The following is a 22,112-nucleotide window of genomic DNA, read 5'->3' on the forward strand; positions in this document are numbered from 1 at the left end:
TGGGTAATGTGTGAACAGGTCCTCCTGGAGCACGGCTGCCCTGGGAAATGTGTGAACAGGTCCTCCTGGAGCACGGCTGCCCTGGGAAATGTGTGAACATGTCCTCCTGGAGCACGGCTGCCCTGGGTAATGTGTGAACAGGTCCTCCTGCAGCACGGCTGCCCTGGGAAATGTGTGAACGGGTCCTCCTGCAGCACGGCGACCCTGGGTAATGTGTGAACAGGTCCTCCTGGAGCACGGCTGCCCTGGGAAATGTGTGAACAGGTCCTCCTGCAGCACGGCTGCCCTGGGTAATGTGTGAACAGGTCCTCCTGCAGCACGGCTGCCCTGGGAAATGTGTGATCAGGTCCTCCTGGAGCACGGCGACCCTGGGTAATGTGTGAACAGGTCCTCCTGGAGCACGGCTGCCCTGGGAAATGTGTGAACATGTCCTCCTGGAGCACGGCTGCCCTGGGTAATGTGTGAACAGGTCCTCCTGCAGCACGGCTGCCCTGGGAAATGTGTGATCAGGTCCTCCTTGGAGCACGGCTGCCCTGGGAAATGTGTGAACGGGTCCTCCTGGAGCACGGCTGCCCTGGGAAATGTGTGAACGTTCTGCATCGGTTCCATTATTAAGGGATGACGGCCGGAGTAACAGTTGTCGGTTCAGGAGTCTAAAATCTTTGGAGTTTACACTAGCGTGAGGCTCGGGCGTGAGGCTCGGGCCGGTTCTATTCAATGTCTACTTCCTGTGTGTCACAACAGTCCTGAACGAGGACATGTCTACTTCCTGTGTGTCACAACAGTCCTGAACGAGGACATGTCTACTTCCTGTGTGTCACAACAGTCCTGAACGAGGACATGTCTACTTCCTGTGTGTCACAACAGTCCTGAACGAGGACATGTCTACTCCCTGTGTGTCTCAACAGTCCTGAACGAGGACATGTCTACTTCCTGTGTGTCTCAACAGTCCTGAACGAGGACATGTCTACTTCCTGTGTGTCACAACAGTCCTGAACGAGGACATGTCTACTTCCTGTGTGTCACAACAGTCCTGAACGAGGACATGTCTACTTCCTGTGTGTCACAACAGTCCTGAACGAGGACATGTCTACTTCCTGTGTGTCACAACAGTCCTGAACGAGGACACGTCTACTTCCTGTGTGTATCACAACAGTCCTGAACGAGGACATGTCTACTCCCTGTGTGTCTCAACAGTCCTGAACGAGGACATGTCTACTTCCTGTGTGTCTCAACAGTCCTGAACGAGGACATGTCTACTCCCTGTGTGTCTCAACAGTCCTGAACGAGGACATGTCTACTTCCTGTGTGTATCACAACAGTCCTGAACGAGGACATGTCTACTTCCTGTGTGTCTCAACAGTCCTGAACGAGGACATGTCTACTTCCTGTGTGTCACAACAGTCCTGAACGAGGACATGGAAACAGAGAGTGGGAAGTTTGACTCTGGACTTCAGATTGGACCGGAACCTCTTCGACGTTAGGAGGCTCCAAGCTGCCAAAAAAGTTCAAATCTGAACGCGTTACTTGTCCCCCTGTACGTAGATCACTGCACTCTTACGACCCATAACCCCAGCAGCATGGGGTTATGGGTCGCAGAGCACACAGCAAAATGGACGTGTCTTTTAAACATCCCAAACAGAGGTGCTATGTCAGCGGTCATCAGACCTTCCCGCCTGAAACACCCACATCCTGTCACTTTAAATAGCCTGGTAGCATCCTCTCGCTTTAAATAGCCTGGTGCACCGCCATGCCTGGTGCACCCTCGCTTAAGACGGTAGCCCCCCGCTGGTAGCACCCGCTGCCGGTGCTCCGCCTTTAAATAGCCTGGTAGCATCCTCTCACTTTAAATAGCTTGGTAGCATCCTGTCACTTTAAATAGCTTGGTAGCATCCTGTCACTTTAAATAGCTTGGTAGCATCCTGTCACTTTAAATAGCTTGGTAGAATCCTGTCACTTTAAATAGCCTGGTAGCATCCTCTCGCTTTAAATAGCCTGGTAGCATCCTCTCACTTTAAATAGACTGGTAGCATCCTCTCGCTTTAAAAAGCCTGGTAGCATCCTGTCACTTTAAATAGCTTGGTAGCATCCTGTCACTTTAAATAGCCTGGTAGCATCCTCTCGCTTTAAATAGACTGGTAGCATCCTCTCGCTTTAAAAAGCCTGGTAGCATCCTGTCACTTTAAATAGCTTGGTAGCATCCTGTCACTTTAAATAGCCTGGTAGCATCCTGTCGCTTTAAATAGCCTGGTAGCATCCTCTCGCTTTAAAAAGCCTGGTAGCATCCTGTCACTTTAAATAGCCTGGTAGCATCCTCTCACTTTAAATAGCCTGGTAGCATCCTGTCACTTTAAATAGCCTGGTAGCATCCTGTCACTTTAAATAGCCTGGTAGCATCCTCTCGCTTTAAATAGCCTGGTAGCATCCTCTCACTTTAAATAGCCTGGTAGCATCCTGTCGCTTTAAATAGCCTGGTAGCATCCTGTCACTTTAAATAGCCTGGTAGCATCCTGTCCCTTTAAATAGCCTGGTAGCATCCTCTCACTTTAAATAGCCTGGTAGCATCCTCTCACTTTAAATAGCCTGGTAGCATCCTGTCGCTTTAAATAGCCTGGTAGCATCCTGTCACTTTAAATAGCCTGGTAGCATCCTGTCCCTTTAAATAGCCTGGTAGCATCCTCTCACTTTAAATAGCCTGGTAGCATCCTGCCACTTTAAATAGCCTGGTAGCATCCTGTCACTTTAAATAGCCTGGTAGCATCCTGTCCCTTTAAATAGCCTGGTAGCATCCTGTCACTTTAAATAGCCTGGTAGCATCCTCTCACTTTAAATAGCCTGGTAGCATCCTGTCCCTTTAAATAGCCTGGTAGCATCCTGTCCCTTTAAATAGCCTGGTAGCATCCTGTCGCTTTAAATAGCCTGGTAGCATCCTGCCACTTTAAATAGCCTGGTAGCATCCTGTCACTTTAAATAGCCTGGTAGCATCCTGTCACTTTAAACAGCCTGGTAGCATCCTGTCACTTTAAATAGCCTGGTAGCATCCTGTCACTTTAAATAGCCTGGTAGCATCCTGTCACTTTAAATAGCCTGGTAGCATCCTGTCACTTTAAATAGCCTGGTAGCATCCGGTCACTTTAAATAGCCTGGTAGCATCCTCTCACTTTAAATAGCCTGGTAGCATCCTCTCACTTTAAATAGCCTGGTAGCATCCTGTCACTTTAAATAGCCTGGTAGCATCCTCTCACTTTAAATAGCCTGGTAGCATCCTGTCCCTTTAAATAGCCTGGTAGCATCCTCTCACTTTAAATAGCCTGGTAGCATCCTGTCCCTTTAAATAGCCTGGTAGCATCCTCTCATAAGGAAGAAGGTTTTTAAAACAGTAGCAACCTAATGATGCAGTCTACCAGGCAGTACGTGCATCTAAACTACATCAGCAACGTGAAAACACTTTAAAATAACTGGAATCCTTTCCACATGAAAAGTGACCTGGCAGGACCTTGTTTCTCCCAACACACTCAGAGATCCTACAGAGAATCAACTGCAGGAGCATTGAGGCCGTCCATCCCACACCACCAGCTTAGATGGTTTCGACCTATCCAGACGATCGCCAGAGGATCTCGCGCAGGGAAAGATGCTGTACGGACAGCTGGAACTGAGGGCCCCGGGGGGCCTTGGTGTGCTCTGTCTGGGTGCAGACAGTGTGCATCTCACGTCGGATTACACAGTCATCAGCGAACAAGCAGTAGTGGAAGTCATCATGGGATACGATGGACTACCTTAAGCTAAGCTAAGTGTATAAAGGTCTAGGATACGATGGACTACCTTAAGCTAAGCTAAGTGTATAAAGGTCTAGGATACAATGGACTACCTTAAGCTAAGCTAAGCGTGTATAAAGGTCTAGGATACGATGGACTACCTTAAGCTAAGCTAAGTGTATAAAGGTCTAGGATACGATGGACTACCTTAAGCTAAGCTAAGTGTATAAAGATCTGTGTGTGTGTGGAACCACCAGGCAGGATCAGAATGTGAAAACTAAATGTTTATTGAGCAGAAACAGTACTCAGAACAGCGTTATCCTTTAATCAAAAAATATCTCTGGAACAGTAGCAAGGTCAATGGTCAGAGGTCAGCACCAACCCTTCAAAAAACTGAACAAAACAAACGTAAAGAGTAGAAAGCAACAGCCAGCAGGGTTCGCTCTGCTCTGATCACATCTCAGTCTATTCACTGATGTCTGGAGTCACCTGGTCCTCACCTAGAAATCAGTCTGTTAACTGGTACCAGTCTGGAAGAGGAGGGGGGGTTATAGGGGTCTGTAGTAGAGGAGGGGGGTTATAGGGGTCTGTAGTAGAGGTGGGGGGGTTATAGGGGTCTGTAGTAGAGGAGGGGGGGTTATAGGGGTCTGTAGTAGAGGAGGGGGGGTTATAGGGGTCTGTAGTAGAGGAGGGGGGGTTATAGGGGTCTGTAGTAGAGGAGGGGGGGTTATAGGGGTCTGTAGTAGAGGAGGGGGGGTTATAGGGGTCTGTAGTAGAGGAGGGGGGGTTATAGGGGTCTGTAGTAGAGGAGGGGGGGTTATAGGGGTCTGTAGTAGAGGAGGGGGGGTTATAGGGGTCTGTAGTAGAGGAGGGGGGGTTATAGGGGTCTGTAGTAGAGGAGGGGGGGTTATAGGGGTCTGTAGTAGAGGAGGGGGGGTTATAGGGGTCTGTAGTAGAGGAGGGGGGGTTATAGGGGTCTGTAGTAGAGGAGGGGGGGTTATAGGGGTCTGTAGTAGAGGAGGGGGGGTTATAGGGGTCTGTAGTAGAGGAGGGGGGGTTATAGGGGTCTGTAGTAGAGGAGGGGGGGTTATAGGGGTCTGTAGTAGAGGAGGGGGGGTTATAGGGGTCTGTAGTAGAGGAGGGGGGTTATAGGGGTCTGTAGTAGAGGAGGGGGGGTTATAGGGGTCTGTAGTAGAGGAGGGGGGGTTATAGGGGTCTGTAGTAGAGGAGGGGGGGTTATAGGGGTCTGTAGTAGAGGAGGGGGGGTTATAGGGGTCTGTAGTAGAGGAGGGGGGTTATAGGGGTCTGTAGTAGAGGAGGGGGGGGGTCTGTAGTAGAGGAGGGGGGTTATAGGGGTCTGTAGTAGAGGAGGGGGGGTTATAGGGGTCTGTAGTAGAGGAGGGGGGTTATAGGGGTCTGTAGTAGAGGAGGGGGGTTATAGGGGTCTGTAGTAGAGGAGGGGGGTTATAGGGGTCTGTAGTAGAGGAGGGGGGGTTATAGGGGTCTGTAGTAGAGGAGGGGGGGTTATAGGGGTCTGTAGTAGAGGAGGGGGGGTTATAGGGGTCTGTAGTAGAGGAGGGGGGTTATAGGGGTCTGTAGTAGAGGAGGGGGGGGTCTGTAGTAGAGGAGGGGGGGGTCTGTAGTAGAGGAGGGGGGGGTCTGTAGTAGAGGAGGGGGGTTATAGGGGTCTGTAGTAGAGGAGGGGGGGTTATAGGGGTCTGTAGTAGAGGAGGGGGGTTATAGGGGTCTGTAGTAGAGGAGGAGGGGTTATAGGGGTCTGTAGTAGAGGAGGGGGGGTTATAGGGGTCTGTAGTAGAGGAGGGGGGTTATAGGGGTCTGTAGTAGAGGAGGGGGGGTTATAGGGGTCTGTAGTAGAGGAGGGGGGGTTATAGGGGTCTGTAGTAGAGGAGGGGGGTTATAGGGGTCTGTAGTAGAGGAGGGGGGGTTATAGGGGTCTGTAGTAGAGGAGGGGGGATTATAGGGGTCTGTAGTAGAGGAGGGGGGGTTATAGGGGTCTGTAGTAGAGGAGGGGGGGTTATAGGGGTCTGTAGTAGAGGAGGGGGGGTTATAGGGGTCTGTAGTAGAGATGGGGGGTTATAGGGGTCTGTAGTAGAGGGGGGGGTTATAGGGGTCTGTAGTAGAGGAGGGGGGATTATAGGGGTCTGTAGTAGAGGAGGGGGGGTTATAGGGGTCTGTAGTAGAGGAGGGGGGGTTATAGGGGTCTGTAGTAGAGGGGGGGGTTATAGGGGTCTGTAGTAGAGGAGGGGGGTTATAGGGGTCTGTAGTAGAGGAGGGGGGTTATAGGGGTCTGTAGTAGAGGAGGGGGGGTGATAGGGGTCTGTAGTAGAGGAGGGGGGTTATAGGGGTCTGTAGTAGAGGAGGGGGGTTATAGGGGTCTGTAGTAGAGGAGGGGGGGTTATAGGGGTCTGTAGTAGAGGGGGGGTTATAGGGGTCTGTAGTAGAGGAGGGGGGTTATAGGGGTCTGTAGTAGAGGGGGGGTTATAGGGGTCTGTAGTAGAGGGGGGGTTATAGAGGTCTGTAGTAGAGGAGGGGGGTTATAGGGGTCTGTAGTAGAGGAGGGGGGTTTATAGGGGTCTGTAGTAGAGGAGGGGGGTTATAGGGGTCTGTAGTAGAGGAGGGGGGTCTGTAGTAGAGGAGGGGGGTTATAGGGGTCTGTAGTAGAGGAGGGGGGGTCTGTAGTAGAGGAGGGGGGGTTATAGGGGTCTGTAGTAGAGGAGGAGGGGTTATAGGGGTCTGTAGTAGAGGAGGAGGGGTTATAGGGGTCTGTAGTAGAGGAGGGGGGTTATAGGGGTCTGTAGTAGAGGAGGGGGGGTTATAGGGGTCTGTAGTAGAGGAGGAGGGTTATAGGGGTCTGTAGTAGAGGAGGGGGGGTTATAGGGGTCTGTAGTAGAGGAGGGGGGGTTATAGGGGTCTGTAGTAGAGGGGGGGTCTGTAGTAGAGGAGGGGGGGTTATAGGGGTCTGTAGTAGAGGAGGGGGGTTATAGGGGTCTGTAGTAGAGGAGGGGGGGTTATAGGGGTCTGTAGTAGAGGAGGGGGGGTTATAGGGGTCTGTAGTAGAGGAGGGGGGTCTGTAGTAGAGGAGGGGGGTTATAGGGGTCTGTAGTAGAGGAGGGGGGGTTATAGGGGTCTGTAGTAGAGGAGGGGGGGTCTGTAGTAGAGGAGGGGGGGTTATAGGGGTCTGTAGTAGAGGAGGGGGGGTTATAGGGGTCTGTAGTAGAGGAGGGGGGGTTATAGGGGTCTGTAGTAGAGGAGGGGGGGTTATAGGGGTCTGTAGTAGAGGAGGGGGGGTTATAGGGGTCTGTAGTAGAGGAGGGGGGGTTATAGGGGTCTGTAGTAGAGGAGGGGGGGTTATAGGGGTCTGTAGTAGAGGAGGGGGGGTTATAGGGGTCTGTAGTAGAGGAGGGGGGGTTATAGGGGTCTGTAGTAGAGGAGGGGGGGTCTGTAGTAGAGGAGGGGGGGTTATAGGGGTCTGTAGTAGAGGGGGGGTTATAGGGGTCTGTAGTAGAGGAGGGGGGTTATAGGGTCTGTAGTAGAGGAGGGGGGGGGTTATAGGGGTCTGTAGTAGAGGAGGGGGGGGGTTATAGGTGTCTGTAGTAACGAGGGGGGGGTCCATAGTGCATGGGCATGTTGATGTCTATATTGTTTGGGTTGTTGTTGACCTGGTTGAGAGGGGGGTGGTAGTTGAGGGGGGGCAGGTGGAGGAGCGGGGGCACGTAGGGGGCGGGGGGCAAGGGCTGGCGATGAGGCAGAATGACACGAGGAGGGACCAATAGGGGCGCTCGCACCGCCTGTGGAGGGAGGGCTGCTCGAGGTCGCTTAGCAACCACCACAGGTTCCGGGGGCGGGCCGACCCTCTTCCCTGAAGTCTCTGAGAGACAGTGAGAGAGAGGAGGAAGAGAGAAATGTCAGTTAGTCCAGGGTGATAGATGACCTATCAGGGTGATAGATGACCTATCAGGGTGATAGATGACCTATCAGTTAGTCCAGGATGATAGATGACCTATGAGTTAGTCAGGATGATAGATGACCTATCAGTTAGTCCAGGATGATAGATGACCTATCAGTTAGTCCAGGATGATAGATGACCTATCAGTTAGTCAGGGTGATAGATGACCTATCAGGGTGATAGATGACCTATCCGTTAGTCAGGGTGATAGATGACCTATCAGTTAGTCCAGGGTGATAGATGACCTATCAGTTAGTCCAGGGTGATAGATGACCTATCAGTTAGTCCAGGGTGATAGATGACCTATCAGTTAGTCCAGGGTGATAGATGACCTATCAGTTAGTCCAGGGTGATAGATGACCTATCAGTTAGTCCAGGGTGATAGATGACCTATCAGTTAGTCCAGGGTGATAGATGACCTATCAGTTAGTCCAGGGTGATAGATGACCTATCAGTTAGTCCAGGGTGATAGATGACCTATCAGGGTGATAGATGACCTATCAGGGTGATAGATGACCTATCAGGGTGATAGATGACCTATCAGGGTGATAGATGACCTATCAGGGTGATAGATGACCTATCAGGGTGATAGATGACCTATCAGGGTGATAGATGACCTATCAGGGTGATAGATGACCTATCAGGGTGATAGATGACCTATCAGGGTGATAGATGACCTATCAGTTAGTCCAGGGTGATAGATGACCTATCAGTTAGTCCAGGGTGATAGATGACCTATCAGGGTGATAGATCACCTATCAGGGTGATAGATGACCTATCAGGGTGATAGATGACGTATCAGGGTGATAGATGACCTATCAGGGTGATAGATGACCTATCAGTTAGTCCAGGGTGATAGATGACCTATCAGTTAGTCAGGGTGATAGATGACCTATCAGTTAGTCCAGGGTGATAGATGACCTATCAGTTAGTCCAGATGATAGATGACCTATCAGTTAGTCCAGGGTGATAGATGACCTATCAGTTAGTCCAGATGATAGATGACCTATCAGTTAGTCCAGGGTGATAGATGACCTATCAGTTAGTCCAGGGTGATAGATGACCTATCAGTTAGTCAGGGTGATAGATGACCTATCAGTTAGTCCAGGGTGATAGATGACCTATCAGTTAGTCCAGGGTGATAGATGACCTATCAGTTAGTCCAGGGTGATAGATGACCTATCAGTCCAGATGATAGATGACCTATCAGTCCAGATGATAGATGACCTATCAGTTAGTCCAGGGTAATAGATGACCTATCAGTTAGTCCAGGGTGATAGATGACCTATCAGTTAGTCCAGGTGATAGATGACCTATCAGTTAGTCAGGGTGATAGATGTTAGTCAGGGTGATAGATGACCTATCAGTTAGTCAGGGTAATAGATGACCTATCAGTTAGTCCAGGGTAATAGATGACCTATCAGTTAGTCCAGGGTAATAGATGACCTATCAGTTAGTCCAGGGTGATAGATGACCTATCAGTTAGTCCAGGGTGATAGATGACCTATCAGTTAGTCCAGGGTGATAGATGACCTATCAGTTAGTCCAGATGATAGATGACCTATCAGTTAGTCCAGATGATAGATGACCTATCAGTTAGTCCAGGGTAATAGATGACCTATCAGTTAGTCCAGGGTGATAGATGACCTATCAGTTAGTCCAGGGTGATAGATGACCTATCAGTTAGTCAGGGTGATAGATGACCTATCAGTTAGTCAGGGTGATAGATGACCTATCAGTTAGTCAGGGTGATAGATGACCTATCAGTTAGTCAGGGTGATAGATGACCTATCAGTTAGTCAGGGTGATAGCTGTTAGTAGATTACCCATAGTGCCAGAGGGACAGTATTAGACAGTAACACCGACCTGCGTTCTTCTTGTTGAGTTCTTTCTCCCCCTCTTTCTGAATCTCCTGAATGATGCGCTCGTCGTCTTGCTGTAGAGAGACACACACACATTAGCCGGTCCTCTGTAGCTAGCAACGGCGCTAGCAACGGCAGGGGAGTGGGTTCGATTCCCGGGGACCACCCATACGCAAAATGTATGCACGCAGGACTAAGTCGCTTTGGATAAAATCATCTGCTGAAAGCCATTTTATAATATTATAATTAGCTGTTGGCCAAGAACACCTTGGTTGGCTAGCGTGCTAACTCTTAACTAGCGTTAGCTCTTTGTTAGGCTAACGTGGCTACTGCTGTTAGCGCTGGGCTAACGTGGCTACTGCTGTTAGCGCTGGGCTAACGTGGCTACTGCTGTTAGCGCTGGGCTAACGTGGCTACTGCTGTTAGCGCTGGGCTAACGTGGCTACTGCTGTTAGCGCTGGGCTAACGTGGCTACTGCTGTTAGCGCTGGGCTAACGTGGCTACTGCTGTTAGTGCTGTTAATGCTCTGTATATAACAGGTAGGGTGTGTGTTCACTGTGGGGTCTGTGTGTGTGTGTGTGTGTGTGAGTGTTACTGTGGAGTGTGTGTATGTGTGTGTGTGTGTGTGTGTGTGTGTGTGTGTGTGTGTGTGTGTGTGTGTTACTGTGGAGTGTGTGTATGTGTGTGTGTGTGTGTTCACCGTGGGGTCCGTGTGTGTGTGTGTGCTCACCGTGGGGTCTGTGTGTGTGTGTGTGTGTGTCACTGTGGAGTGTGTGCTCACTGTGGGGTCTGTGTGTGTGTGTGTGTGTGTGTGTGTTCACCGTGGGGTCTGTCTCTGTGTGTGTGTGTGTGTGTGTGTGTGTGTGTGTGTGTGTGTGTGTGTGTGTGTGTGTGCTCCCCGTGGGGGTCTGTGTGTGTGCTCACCGTGGGGGTCTGTGTGTGTGTGCTCACCGTGGGGGTCTGTGTGTGTGTGTGTGTGTGTGTGTGCTCATCGTGGGGTCTGTGTGTGTGTGTGTGTGTGTGTGTGTGTGTGTGTGTGTGTCTCACCGTGGGGTCTGTCCAGAGGGAACACTTGCGGCAGTGCCTACAGGGAGCGCCAGGTGAGCGAGCGTGCTGACAGAAGTGGTTGTATCCACTGATTGGCTCTCGGCACAGGTAACACATGTAGCTTCCACAACGACACCACATCCTGTTACACCCTTCAGACTTCACCAGACCCGTTCCGCACTTCACACACTTCCTGACCCGCGCCGCTGTCATACGCTCCTCACTGTAGGGGATAGAGAGGAGTTAGGATCCTAGTTTGGACCCTAGTTAGTGCCCTAGTTGGGGCCCTAGATGGGGCCCTAGTTGGGACCCTAGATGGGATCCTAGTTAGGACCCTAGTTGGGGCCCTAGATGGGGCCCTAGTTAGGACCTTAGATGGGACCCTAGTTAGGACCCTAGTTGGGGCCCTAGATGGGACCCTAGATGGGACCCTAGTTAGGACCCTAGTTGGGGCCCTAGTTGGGGCCCCAGATGGGGCCCTAGTTAGTGCCCTAGTTGGGGCCCTAGTTGGGGCCCTAGTTGGTAGATGGGGCCCTAGTTAGGACCCTAGTTGGTAGATGGGACCCTAGATGAGACTCTACATGGGACCCTAGTTGGGACCCTAGTTGGGACCCCAGATGAGACCCTAGTTGGGACCCCAGTTGGGACCCCAGTTGGGGCCCTAGTTAGGACCCTAGTTAGGACCCCAGTTGGGACCCTAGTTGGGACCCTAGATGGGACCCTAGATGGGACCCTAGATGGGGCCCTAGTTGGGGCCCCAGTTCGGGCCCTAGTTGGGACCCCAGTTGGGGCCCTAGATGGGAGCCTGACTAGTCAGATCTGATGGTTCTGGCAGACTACTTCCTGTCTGTCAGCTGCAGGAAGTCTGAGGAGCTGTGGATAGCAACAACAGGAAGTACTGGACGCGTGTGGTAAGTGTGTTTGTTGTGAGTGTATTAAAGTGTGTTAGCGTGTATTAACACTGTGTGTATTAGTGTGTGTGTGTGTGTGTATTAGAGTGTGTGTGTGTGTGTGTGTTAGCGTGTATTAACACTGTGTGTATTAGAGTGTGTGTGTGTGTGTATTAGAGTGTGTGTGTGTGTGTGTGTGTGTGTGTGTGTTAGTGTGGAGAGACAGGAAGCATTCCCGCCTGCTAAACTTCCTGCCCAGTCATCCGGGAAACAGAGCTGTTTACCCAGTACCCTCTCTGGTGTGAGAGGAACAGGACAAACAGCAGGCGTTTAGCTCCATCCCTGCACTAAAACCTGGAGTGTAGTATTCACTATGAACGACGAACAGAACCAGCCGAGTTCGTCCATTTAGAAACACTCATTTTCAACGCAAAAAAACTTTCGCTACGGTGTTGCACATATGAATACACCCCCCGATAACAACAACCTAAGGGCTGGATGGGAACCGTGTTAGAGCAGGGTTGGAGCTAAAGCCTCTCCTAGTCCAGGGGACCCAGAGGAAGGTTTTAGGGCCCAGTGTTATCCTAGTCCAGGGGACCCAAAGGAAGGTTTTAGGGCTCAGTGTTATCCTAGTCCAGGGGACCCAAAGGAAGGTTTTAGGGCTCAGTGTTATCCTAGTCCAGGACACCCAAAGGAAGGTTGTAGGGCCCAGTGTTATCCTAGTCCAGGGGACCCAAAGGAAGGTTTTAGGGCTCAGTGTTATCCTAGTCCAGGAGACCCAAAGGAAGGTTTTAGGGCTCAGTGTTATCCTAGTCCAGGGGACCCAAAGGAAGGTTTTAGGGCCCAGTGTTATCCTAGTCCAGGACACCCAAAGGAAGGTTTTAGGGCCCAGTGTTATCCTAGTCCAGGGGACCCAAAGGAAGGTTTTAGGGCCCAGTGTTATCCTAGTCCAGGAGACCCAAAGGAAGGTTTTAGGGCCCAGTGTTATCCTAGTCCAGGAGACCCAAAGGAAGGTTTTAGGGCTCAGTGTTATCCTAGTCCAGGGGACCCAAAGGAAGGTTTTAGGGCTCAGTGTTATCCTAGTCCAGGAGACCCAAAGGAAGGTTTTAGGGCTCAGTGTTATCCTAGTCCAGGGGACCCAAAGGAAGGTTTTAGGGCCCAGTGTTATCCTAGTCCAGGAGACCCAAAGGAAGGTTTTAGGGCCCAGTGTTATCCTAGTCCAGGAGACCCAAAGGAAGGTTTTAGGGCCCAGTGTTATCCTAGTCCAGGACACCCAAAGGAAGGTTTTAGGGCTCAGTGTTATCCTAGTCCAGGAGACCCAAAGGAAGGTTTTAGGGCTCAGTGTTATCCTAGTCCAGGGGACCCAAAGGAAGGTTTTAGGGCTCAGTGTTATCCTAGTCCAGGACACCCAAAGGAAGGTTTTAGGGCTCAGTGTTATCCTAGTCCAGGAGACCCAAAGGAAGGTTTTAGGGCTCAGTGTTATCCTAGTCCAGGAGACCCAAAGGAAGGTTTTAGGGCTCAGTGTTATCCTAGTCCAGGAGACCCAAAGGAAGGTTTTAGGGCTCAGTGTTATCCTAGTCCAGGAGACCCAAAGGAAGGTTTTAGGGCTCAGTGTTATCCTAGTCCAGGGGACCCAAAGGAAGGTTTTAGGGCTCAGTGTTATCCTAGTCCAGGAGACCCAAAGGAAGGTTTTAGGGCCCAGTGTTATCCTAGTCCAGGAGACCCAAAGGAAGGTTTTAGGGCCCAGTGTTATCCTAGTCCAGGAGACCCAAAGGAAGGTTTTAGGGCTCAGTGTTATCCTAGTCCAGGACACCCAAAGGAAGGTTTTAGGGCTCAGTGTTATCCTAGTCCAGGGGACCCAAAGGAAGGTTTTAACACACCCTTTGGTTCTACAGGACCAGTTTTAAGGAGAGCAAAAGGGAAGGACGAGGACCCTTCTTTCTGACCAGGCGCCCGCATGGACCACATTAACCATTTCCAATAAAATGTTTTCTTCAATGTGGTCTGAAAACGAGAACGGTAATCCCCTAGGTCGGCCCTGTGACCGACCACTAGCCCAGAGAGTCAACAAGGTCGTTGTCCAGACTCCCCAGCTGATATGTCACTAGATCGGTCGGCCCTGTGACCGACCACTAGCCCAGAGAGTCAACAAGGTCGTTGTCCAGACTCCCCAGCTGATATGTCACTAGGTCGGCCCTGTGACCGACCACTAGCCCAGAGAGTCAACAAGGTCATTGTCCAGACTCCATAGCTGATATGTCACTAGATCGGTCGGCCCTGTGACCGACCACTAGCCCAGAGAGTCAACAAGGTCATTGTCCAGACTCCATAGCTGATATGTCACTAGGTCGGTCGGCCCAGTGACCGACCACAGCCCAGAGAGTCAACGAGGTCACTGTCCACTTGGTTTTCACTAGACATCTTACAAGGTTAAAAGCTTCCCGGTGGTCTGTGTTTGAGCTAAAAATTAACCATTAGATTGTTACCAAAACACATGTAGCCTATTGGCAATATTCTCCACGATAACGTACAGCTTGAATTACAACATCAAAACGTAAAACTCCAGTGATTACATTAACGCACCAAAGAATATTTAGTTTTTAAACCTCTACGACCTGTGGTATATAGCATTAGACTGGGGGGGCGGGGTCAAATGAAAGATGGACAGTCGTGTTGGCCAATAAGATCAGCTTTACAGTCATATCAGATGACTTGGGGGTGGGACAATTTTGTATTTTTTTTGTACCTTTATTTAACCAGGCAAGTCAGTTAAGAACAAATTTTTATTTTCAATGACAGCCTACTAGGGAACAGTGGGTTAACTGCCTCGTTCAGGGGGCAGAACGACAGATTTGTACCTTGTCAGCTCGGCGATTTGATCTAGCAACCTTTCCGTTACTAGTCCAACGCTCTCTAACCACTAGGCTACCTACCGCCCCTCTAACCACTAGGCTACCTGCCCCCCCCTCCACTCTAACCACTAGGCTACCTGCCGTCCCTCCACTCTAACCACTAGGCTACCTGCCCTCCCTCCACTCTAACCACTAGGCTACCTGCCCTCCCCTCCACTCTAACCACTAGGCTACCTGCCGTCCCCTCCACTCTAACCACTAGGCTACCTGCCGCCCCTCCACTCTAACCACTAGGCTACCTGCCGTCCCTCCACTCTAACCACTAGGCTACCTGCCGTCCCCTCCACTCTAACCACTAGGCTACCTGCCGTCCCTCCACTCTAACCACTAGGCTACCTGCCCCCCCTCCACTCTAACCACTAGGCTACCTGCCGTCCCTCCACTCTAACCACTAGGCTACCTGCCGTCCCTCCACTCTAACCACTAGGCTACCTGCCCCCCCTCCACTCTAACCGCTAGACTACCTGCCGTCCCTCCACTCTAACCGCTAGACTACCTGCCGTCCCTCCACTCTAACCGCTAGACTACCTGCCCCTCCCCCCTCTAACCACTAGGCTACCTGCCCCCCCTCCTCTAACCACTAGGCTACCTGCCCCCCCCCCCCTCCTCTAACCACTAGGCTACCTGCCTCCCCCTCTAACCACTAGGCTACCTGCCTCCCACCCTCTAACCACTAGGCTACCTGCCTCCCCCCTCTAACCACTAGGCTACCTGCCTCCCCCCTCTAACCACTAGACTACCTGCCGTCCCTCCACTCTAACCGCTAGACTACCTGCCCCTCCCCCCTCTAACCACTAGGCTACCTGCCTCCCCCCTCTAACCACTAGGCTACCTGCCCCCCCCTCTAACCACTAGGCTACCTGCCCCCCCCCCAACCGCTAGGCTACCTGCCCCCCCCCTCTAACCACTAGACTACCTGCCGTCCCTCCACTCTAACCACTAGGCTACCTGCCGCCCCTCCACTCTAACCACTAGGCTACCTGCCGCCCCTCCACTCTAACCACTAGGCTACCTGCCTCCCCTCCACTCTAACCACAAGGCTACCTGCCTCCCCCCTCTAACCACTAGGCTACCTGCCGCCCCTCCACTCTAACCACTAGGCTACCTGCCGCCCCTCCACTCTAACCACTAGGCTACCTGCCGCCCCTCCACTCTAACCACTAGGCTACCTGCCGCCCCTCCACTCTAACCACTAGGCTACCTGCCGCCCCTCCACTCTAACCACTAGGCTACCTGCCGCCCCTCCACTCTAACCACTAGGCTACCTGCCGCCCCTCCACTCTAACCACTAGGCTACCTGCCGTCCCCTCCACTCTAACCACTAGGCTACCTGCCGCCCCTCCACTCTAACCACTAGGCTACCTGCCGTCCCTCCACTCTAACCACTAGGCTACCTGCCTCCCCCCTCTAACCACTAGGCTACCTGCCTCCCCCCTCTAACCACTAGGCTACCTGCCTCCCCCCTCTAACCACTAGGCTACCTGCCTCCCCCCTCTAACCACTAGGCTACCTGCCTCCCCCCTCTAACCACTAGGCTACCTGCCTCCCCCCTCTAACCACTAGGCTACCTGCCGCCCCCCTCTAACCACTAGGCTACCTGCCGCCCCCCTCTAACCACTAGGCTACCTGCCTCCCCCCTCTAACCACTAGGCTACCTGCCTCCCCCCTCTAACCACTAGGCTACCTGCCTCCCCCCTCTAACCACTAGGCTACCTGCCTCCCCCCTCTAACCACTAGGCTACCTGCCTCCCCCCTCTAACCACTAGGCTACCTGCCGCCCCTCCACTCTAACCACTAGGCTACCTGCCGCCCCTCCACTCTAACCACTAGGCTACCTGCCTCGACCCTCTAACCACTAGACTACCTGCCTCCCCCCTCTAACCACTAGGCTACCTGCCTCCCCCCTCTAACCACTAGGCTACCTGCCGCCCCTCCACTCTAACCACTAGGCTACCTGCCGCCCCTCCCCTCTAACCACTAGGCTACCTGCCGCCCCTCCACTCTAACCACTAGGCTACCTGCCGCCTCTCCACTCTAACCACTAGGCTACCTGCCGTCCCTCCCCTCTAACCACTAGGCTACCTGCCGCCCCTCCCCTCTAACCACTAGGCTACCTGCCGTCCCTCCCCTCTAACCACTAGGCTACCTGCCGTCCCTCCCCTCTAACCACTAGGCTACCTGCCGTCCCTCCCCTCTAACCACTAGGCTACCTGCAGTCCCTCCCCTCTAACCACTAGGCTACCTGCCGTCCCTCCCCTCTAACCACTAGGCTACCTGCCTCCCCTCAACCTCTAACCACTAGGCTACCTGCCGCCCCTCCACTCTAACCACTAGGCTACCTGCCGCCCCTCCACTCTAACCACTAGGCTACCTGCCGCCCCTCCACTCTAACCACTAGGCTACCTGCCTCCCCTCCACTCTAACCACTAGGCTACCTGCCGTCCCTCCCCTCTAACCACTAGGATACCTGCCGTCCCTCCACTCTAACCACTAGGCTACCTGCCGTCCCTCCACTCTAACCACTAGGCTACCTGCCGCCCCTCCCCTCTAACCACTAGGCTACCTGCCCCCCCTCCCCTCTAACCACTAGGCTACCTGCCGTCCCTCCCCTCTAACCACTAGGTTACCTGCCCCCCCCCCTCTAACCACTAGGCTACCTGCCTCCCCTCCACTCTAACCAGTAGGCTACCTGCCGCCCCTCCACTCTAACCACTAGGCTACCTGCCGCCCCTCCACTCTAACCACTAGTCTACCTGCCGTCCCTCCACTCTAACCACTAGGCTACCTGCCTCCCCCTCTAACCACTAGGCTACCTGCCGCCCCTCCACTCTAACCACTAGGCTACCTGCCGCCCCTCCACTCTAACCACTAGTCTACCTGCCGTCCCTCCACTCTAACCACTAGGCTACCTGCCTCCCCCTCTAACCACTAGGCTACCTGCCGTCCCTCCCCTCTAACCACTAGGCTACCTGCCGCCCCTCCACTCTAACCACTAGGCTACCTGCCTCCCCTCCACTCTAACCACTAGGCTACCTGCCTCTCCTCCACTCTAACCACAGGCTACCTGCCGCCCCTCCACTCTAACCACTAGGCTACCTGCCTCCCCCTCTAACCACTAGGCTACCTGCCGCCCCTCCACTCTAACCACTAGGCTACCTGCCTCTCCTCCACTCTAACCACTAGGCTACCTGCCTCTCCCCTCTAACCACTTGGCTACCTGCCTCCCCTCCACTCTAACCACTAGGCTACCTGCCGCCCCTCCACTCTAACCACTAGGCTACCTGCCGCCCCTCCACTCTAACCACTAGGCTACCTGCCTCCCCCTCTAACCACTAGGCTACCTGCCGCCCCTCCACTCTAACCACTAGGCTACCTGCCATCCCTCCCCTCTAACCACTAGGCTACCTGCCTCTCCCCTCTAACCACTAGGCTACCTGCCGCCCCTCCACTCTAACCACTAGGCTACCTGCCGTCCCTCCCCTCTAACCACTAGGCTACCTGCAGCCCCTCCACTCTAACTACTAGGCTACCTGCCGTCCCTCCACTCTAACCACTAGGCTACCTGCCGTCCCTCCACTCTAACCACTAGGCTACCTGCCCCCTCCCCTCTAACCACCAGGCTGCCTGCCCCCACCACTCTAACCACTAGGCTACCTGCCGTCCCTCCACTCTAACCACTAGGCTACCTGCCGTCCCTCCACTCTAACCACTAGGCTACCTGCCGTCCCTCCCCTCTAACCACTAGGCTACCTGCCGCCCCTCCCCTCTAACCACTAGGCTACCTGCCGTCCCTCCACTGTAACCACTAGGCTACCTGCCGCCCCTCCCCTCTAACCACTAGGCTACCTGCCTCCCCCTCTAACCACTAGGCTACCTGCCGCCCCTCCACTCTAACCACTAGGCTACCTGCCTCCCCTCCACTCTAACCAGTAGGCTACCTGCCGCCCCTCCACTCTAACCAGTAGGCTACCTGCCGCCCCTCCACTCTAACCAGTAGGCTACCTGCCGTCCCTCCACTCTAACCACTAGGCTACCTGCCGTCCCTCCACTCTAACCACTAGTCTACCTGCCGTCCCTCCACTCTAACCACTAGGCTACCTGCCTCCCCCTCTAACCACTAGGCTACCTGCCGCCCCTCCACTCTAACCACTAGGCTACCTGCCTCTCCCCTCTAACCACTTGGCTACCTGCCTCCCCTCCACTCTAACCACTAGGCTACCTGCCGCCCCTCCACTCTAACCACTAGGCTACCTGCCGCCCCTCCACTCTAACCACTAGGCTACCTGCCGCCCCTCCACTCTAACCACTAGGCTACCTGCCGCCCCTCCACTCTAACCACTAGGCTACCTGCCTCCCCCTCTAACCACTAGGCTACCTGCCGCCCCTCCACTCTAACCACTAGGCTACCTGCCGTCCCTCCCCTCTAACCACTAGGCTACCTGCCGTCCCTCCCCTCTAACCACTAGGCTACCTGCCTCTCCCCTCTAACCACTAGGCTACCTGCCGCCCCTCCACTCTAACCACTAGGCTACCTGCCGTCCCTCCACTCTAACCACTAGGCTACCTGCCGTCCCTCCACTCTAACCACTAGTCTACCTGCCGTCCCTCCACTCTAACCACTAGGCTACCTGCCTCCCCCTCTAACCACTAGGCTACCTGCCGTCCCTCCCCTCTAACCACTAGGCTACCTGCCTCCCCTCCACTCTAACCACTAGGCTACCTGCCTCCCCTCCACTCTAACCACAGGCTACCTGCCGCCCCTCCACTCTAACCACTAGGCTACCTGCCTCCCCCTCTAACCACTAGGCTACCTGCCGCCCCTCCACTCTAACCACTAGGCTACCTGCCTCTCCTCCACTCTAACCACTTGGCTACCTGCCTCTCCCCTCTAACCACTTGGCTACCTGCCTCCCCTCCACTCTAACCACTAGGCTACCTGCCGCCCCTCCACTCTAACCACTAGGCTACCTGCCGCCCCTCCACTCTAACCACTAGGCTACCTGCCGCCCCTCCACTCTAACCACTAGGCTACCTGCCATCCCTCCACTCTAACCACTAGGCTACCTGCCATCCCTCCCCTCTAACCACTAGGCTACCTGCCTCTCCCCTCTAACCACTAGGCTACCTGCCGCCCCTCCACTCTAACCACTAGGCTACCTGCCTCCCCCTCTAACCACTAGGCTACCTGCCGTCCCTCCCCTCTAACCACTAGGCTACCTGCAGCCCCTCCACTCTAACTACTAGGCTACCTGCCGTCCCTCCACTCTAACCACTAGGCTACCTGCCGTCCCTCCACTCTAACCACTAGGCTACCTGCCCCCTCCCCTCTAACCACCAGGCTGCCTGCCCCCACCACTCTAACCACTAGGCTACCTGCCGTCCCTCCACTCTAACCACTAGGCTACCTGCCGTCCCTCCACTCTAACCACTAGGCTACCTGCCGTCCCTCCCCTCTAACCACTAGGCTACCTGCCGTCCCTCCACTGTAACCACTAGGCTACCTGCCGCCCCTCCCCTCTAACCACTAGGCTACCTGCCTCCCCCTCTAACCACTAGGCTACCTGCCGCCCCTCCACTCTAACCACTAGGCTACCTGCCTCCCCTCCACTCTAACCAGTAGGCTACCTGCCGCCCCTCCACTCTAACCAGTAGGCTACCTGCCGCCCCTCCACTCTAACCACTAGTCTACCTGCCGTCCCTCCACTCTAACCACTAGGCTACCTGCCGCCCCTCCACTCTAACCACTAGTCTACCTGCCGTCCCTCCACTCTAACCACTAGGCTACCTGCCTCCCCCTCTAACCACTAGGCTACCTGCCGCCCCTCCACTCTAACCACTAGGCTACCTGCCTCTCCCCTCTAACCACTTGGCTACCTGCCTCCCCTCCACTCTAACCACTAGGCTACCTGCCGCCCCTCCACTCTAACCACTAGGCTACCTGCCGTCCCTCCACTCTAACCACTAGGCTACCTGCCTCCCCCTCTAACCACTAGGTTACCTGCCCCCCCCCCTCTAACCACTAGGCTACCTGCCTCCCCTCCACTCTAACCAGTAGGCTACCTGCCGCCCCTCCACTCTAACCACTAGGCTACCTGCCGCCCCTCCACTCTAACCACTAGTCTACCTGCCGTCCCTCCACTCTAACCACTAGGCTACCTGCCTCCCCCTCTAACCACTAGGCTACCTGCCGCCCCTCCACTCTAACCACTAGGCTACCTGCCGCCCCTCCACTCTAACCACTAGTCTACCTGCCGTCCCTCCACTCTAACCACTAGGCTACCTGCCGTCCCTCCCCTCTAACCACTAGGCTACCTGCCGTCCCTCCCCTCTAACCACTAGGCTACCTGCCGCCCCTCCACTCTAACCACTAGGCTACCTGCCTCCCCTCCACTCTAACCACTAGGCTACCTGCCTCCCCTCCACTCTAACCACAGGCTACCTGCCGCCCCTCCACTCTAACCACTAGGCTACCTGCCTCCCCCTCTAACCACTAGGCTACCTGCCGCCCCTCCACTCTAACCACTAGGCTACCTGCCTCTCCTCCACTCTAACCACTAGGCTACCTGCCATCCCTCCCCTCTAACCACTAGGCTACCTGCCTCTCCCCTCTAACCACTAGGCTACCTGCCGCCCCTCCACTCTAACCACTAGGCTACCTGCCGTCCCTCCCCTCTAACCACTAGGCTACCTGCAGCCCCTCCACTCTAACCACTAGGCTACCTGCCGCCCCTCCACTCTAACCACTAGGCTACCTGCCGTCCCTCCACTCTAACCACTAGGCTACCTGCCTCCCCCTCTAACCACTAGGTTACCTGCCCCCCCCCCTCTAACCACTAGGCTACCTGCCTCCCCTCCACTCTAACCAGTAGGCTACCTGCCGCCCCTCCACTCTAACCACTAGGCTACCTGCCGCCCCTCCACTCTAACCACTAGTCTACCTGCCGTCCCTCCACTCTAACCACTAGGCTACCTGCCTCCCCCTCTAACCACTAGGCTACCTGCCGCCCCTCCACTCTAACCACTAGGCTACCTGCCGCCCCTCCACTCTAACCACTAGTCTACCTGCCGTCCCTCCACTCTAACCACTAGGCTACCTGCCGTCCCTCCCCTCTAACCACTAGGCTACCTGCCGTCCCTCCCCTCTAACCACTAGGCTACCTGCCGCCCCTCCACTCTAACCACTAGGCTACCTGCCTCCCCTCCACTCTAACCACTAGGCTACCTGCCTCCCCTCCACTCTAACCACTAGGCTACCTGCCTCCCCTCCACTCTAACCACAGGCTACCTGCCGCCCCTCCACTCTAACCACTAGGCTACCTGCCTCCCCCTCTAACCACTAGGCTACCTGCCGCCCCTCCACTCTAACCACTAGGCTACCTGCCTCTCCTCCACTCTAACCACTAGGCTACCTGCCATCCCCTCCCCTCTAACCACTAGGCTACCTGCCTCTCCCCTCTAACCACTAGGCTACCTGCCGCCCCTCCCCTCTAACCACTAGGCTACCTGCAGCCCCTCCACTCTAACTACTAGGCTACCTGCCGTCCCTCCACTCTAACCACTAGGCTACCTGCCGTCCCTCCCCTCTAACCACTAGGCTACCTGCCGCCCCTCCCCTCTAACCACTAGGCTACCTGCCTCCCCCTCTAACCACTAGGCTACCTGCCGCCCCTCCACTCTAA

The 22,112-nt window shown here is 54.3% G+C and overlaps 1 protein-coding gene across 1 annotated transcript in view; it reads right to left on the reverse strand.

Moving 5' to 3' along the window:
- Positions 1-5,391: 5,391 nt before the first annotated feature.
- The window catches only part of rnf216 (ring finger protein 216), a 50,290-nt gene continuing 33,569 nt past the window's right edge, over positions 5,392-22,112 (reverse strand). Inside the window, exons 12-14 of the mRNA XM_082976188.1 lie at positions 10,632-10,854; positions 9,589-9,658; positions 5,392-7,644 (exon numbers count right to left, since the gene is read on the reverse strand). Of these exons, the coding sequence (XP_082832314.1) occupies positions 7,355-7,644; positions 9,589-9,658; positions 10,632-10,854 (583 nt within the window). The 3' untranslated portion in view covers positions 5,392-7,354. The remainder of the gene's footprint in view (positions 7,645-9,588; positions 9,659-10,631; positions 10,855-22,112) is intronic.

The sequence above is a fragment of the Salmo salar genome, chromosome 06 (genome assembly GCF_965601325.2).
Source record: "Salmo salar chromosome 06, fSalSal1, whole genome shotgun sequence".
NCBI classification, from domain to species: domain Eukaryota; kingdom Metazoa; phylum Chordata; class Actinopteri; order Salmoniformes; family Salmonidae; genus Salmo; species Salmo salar.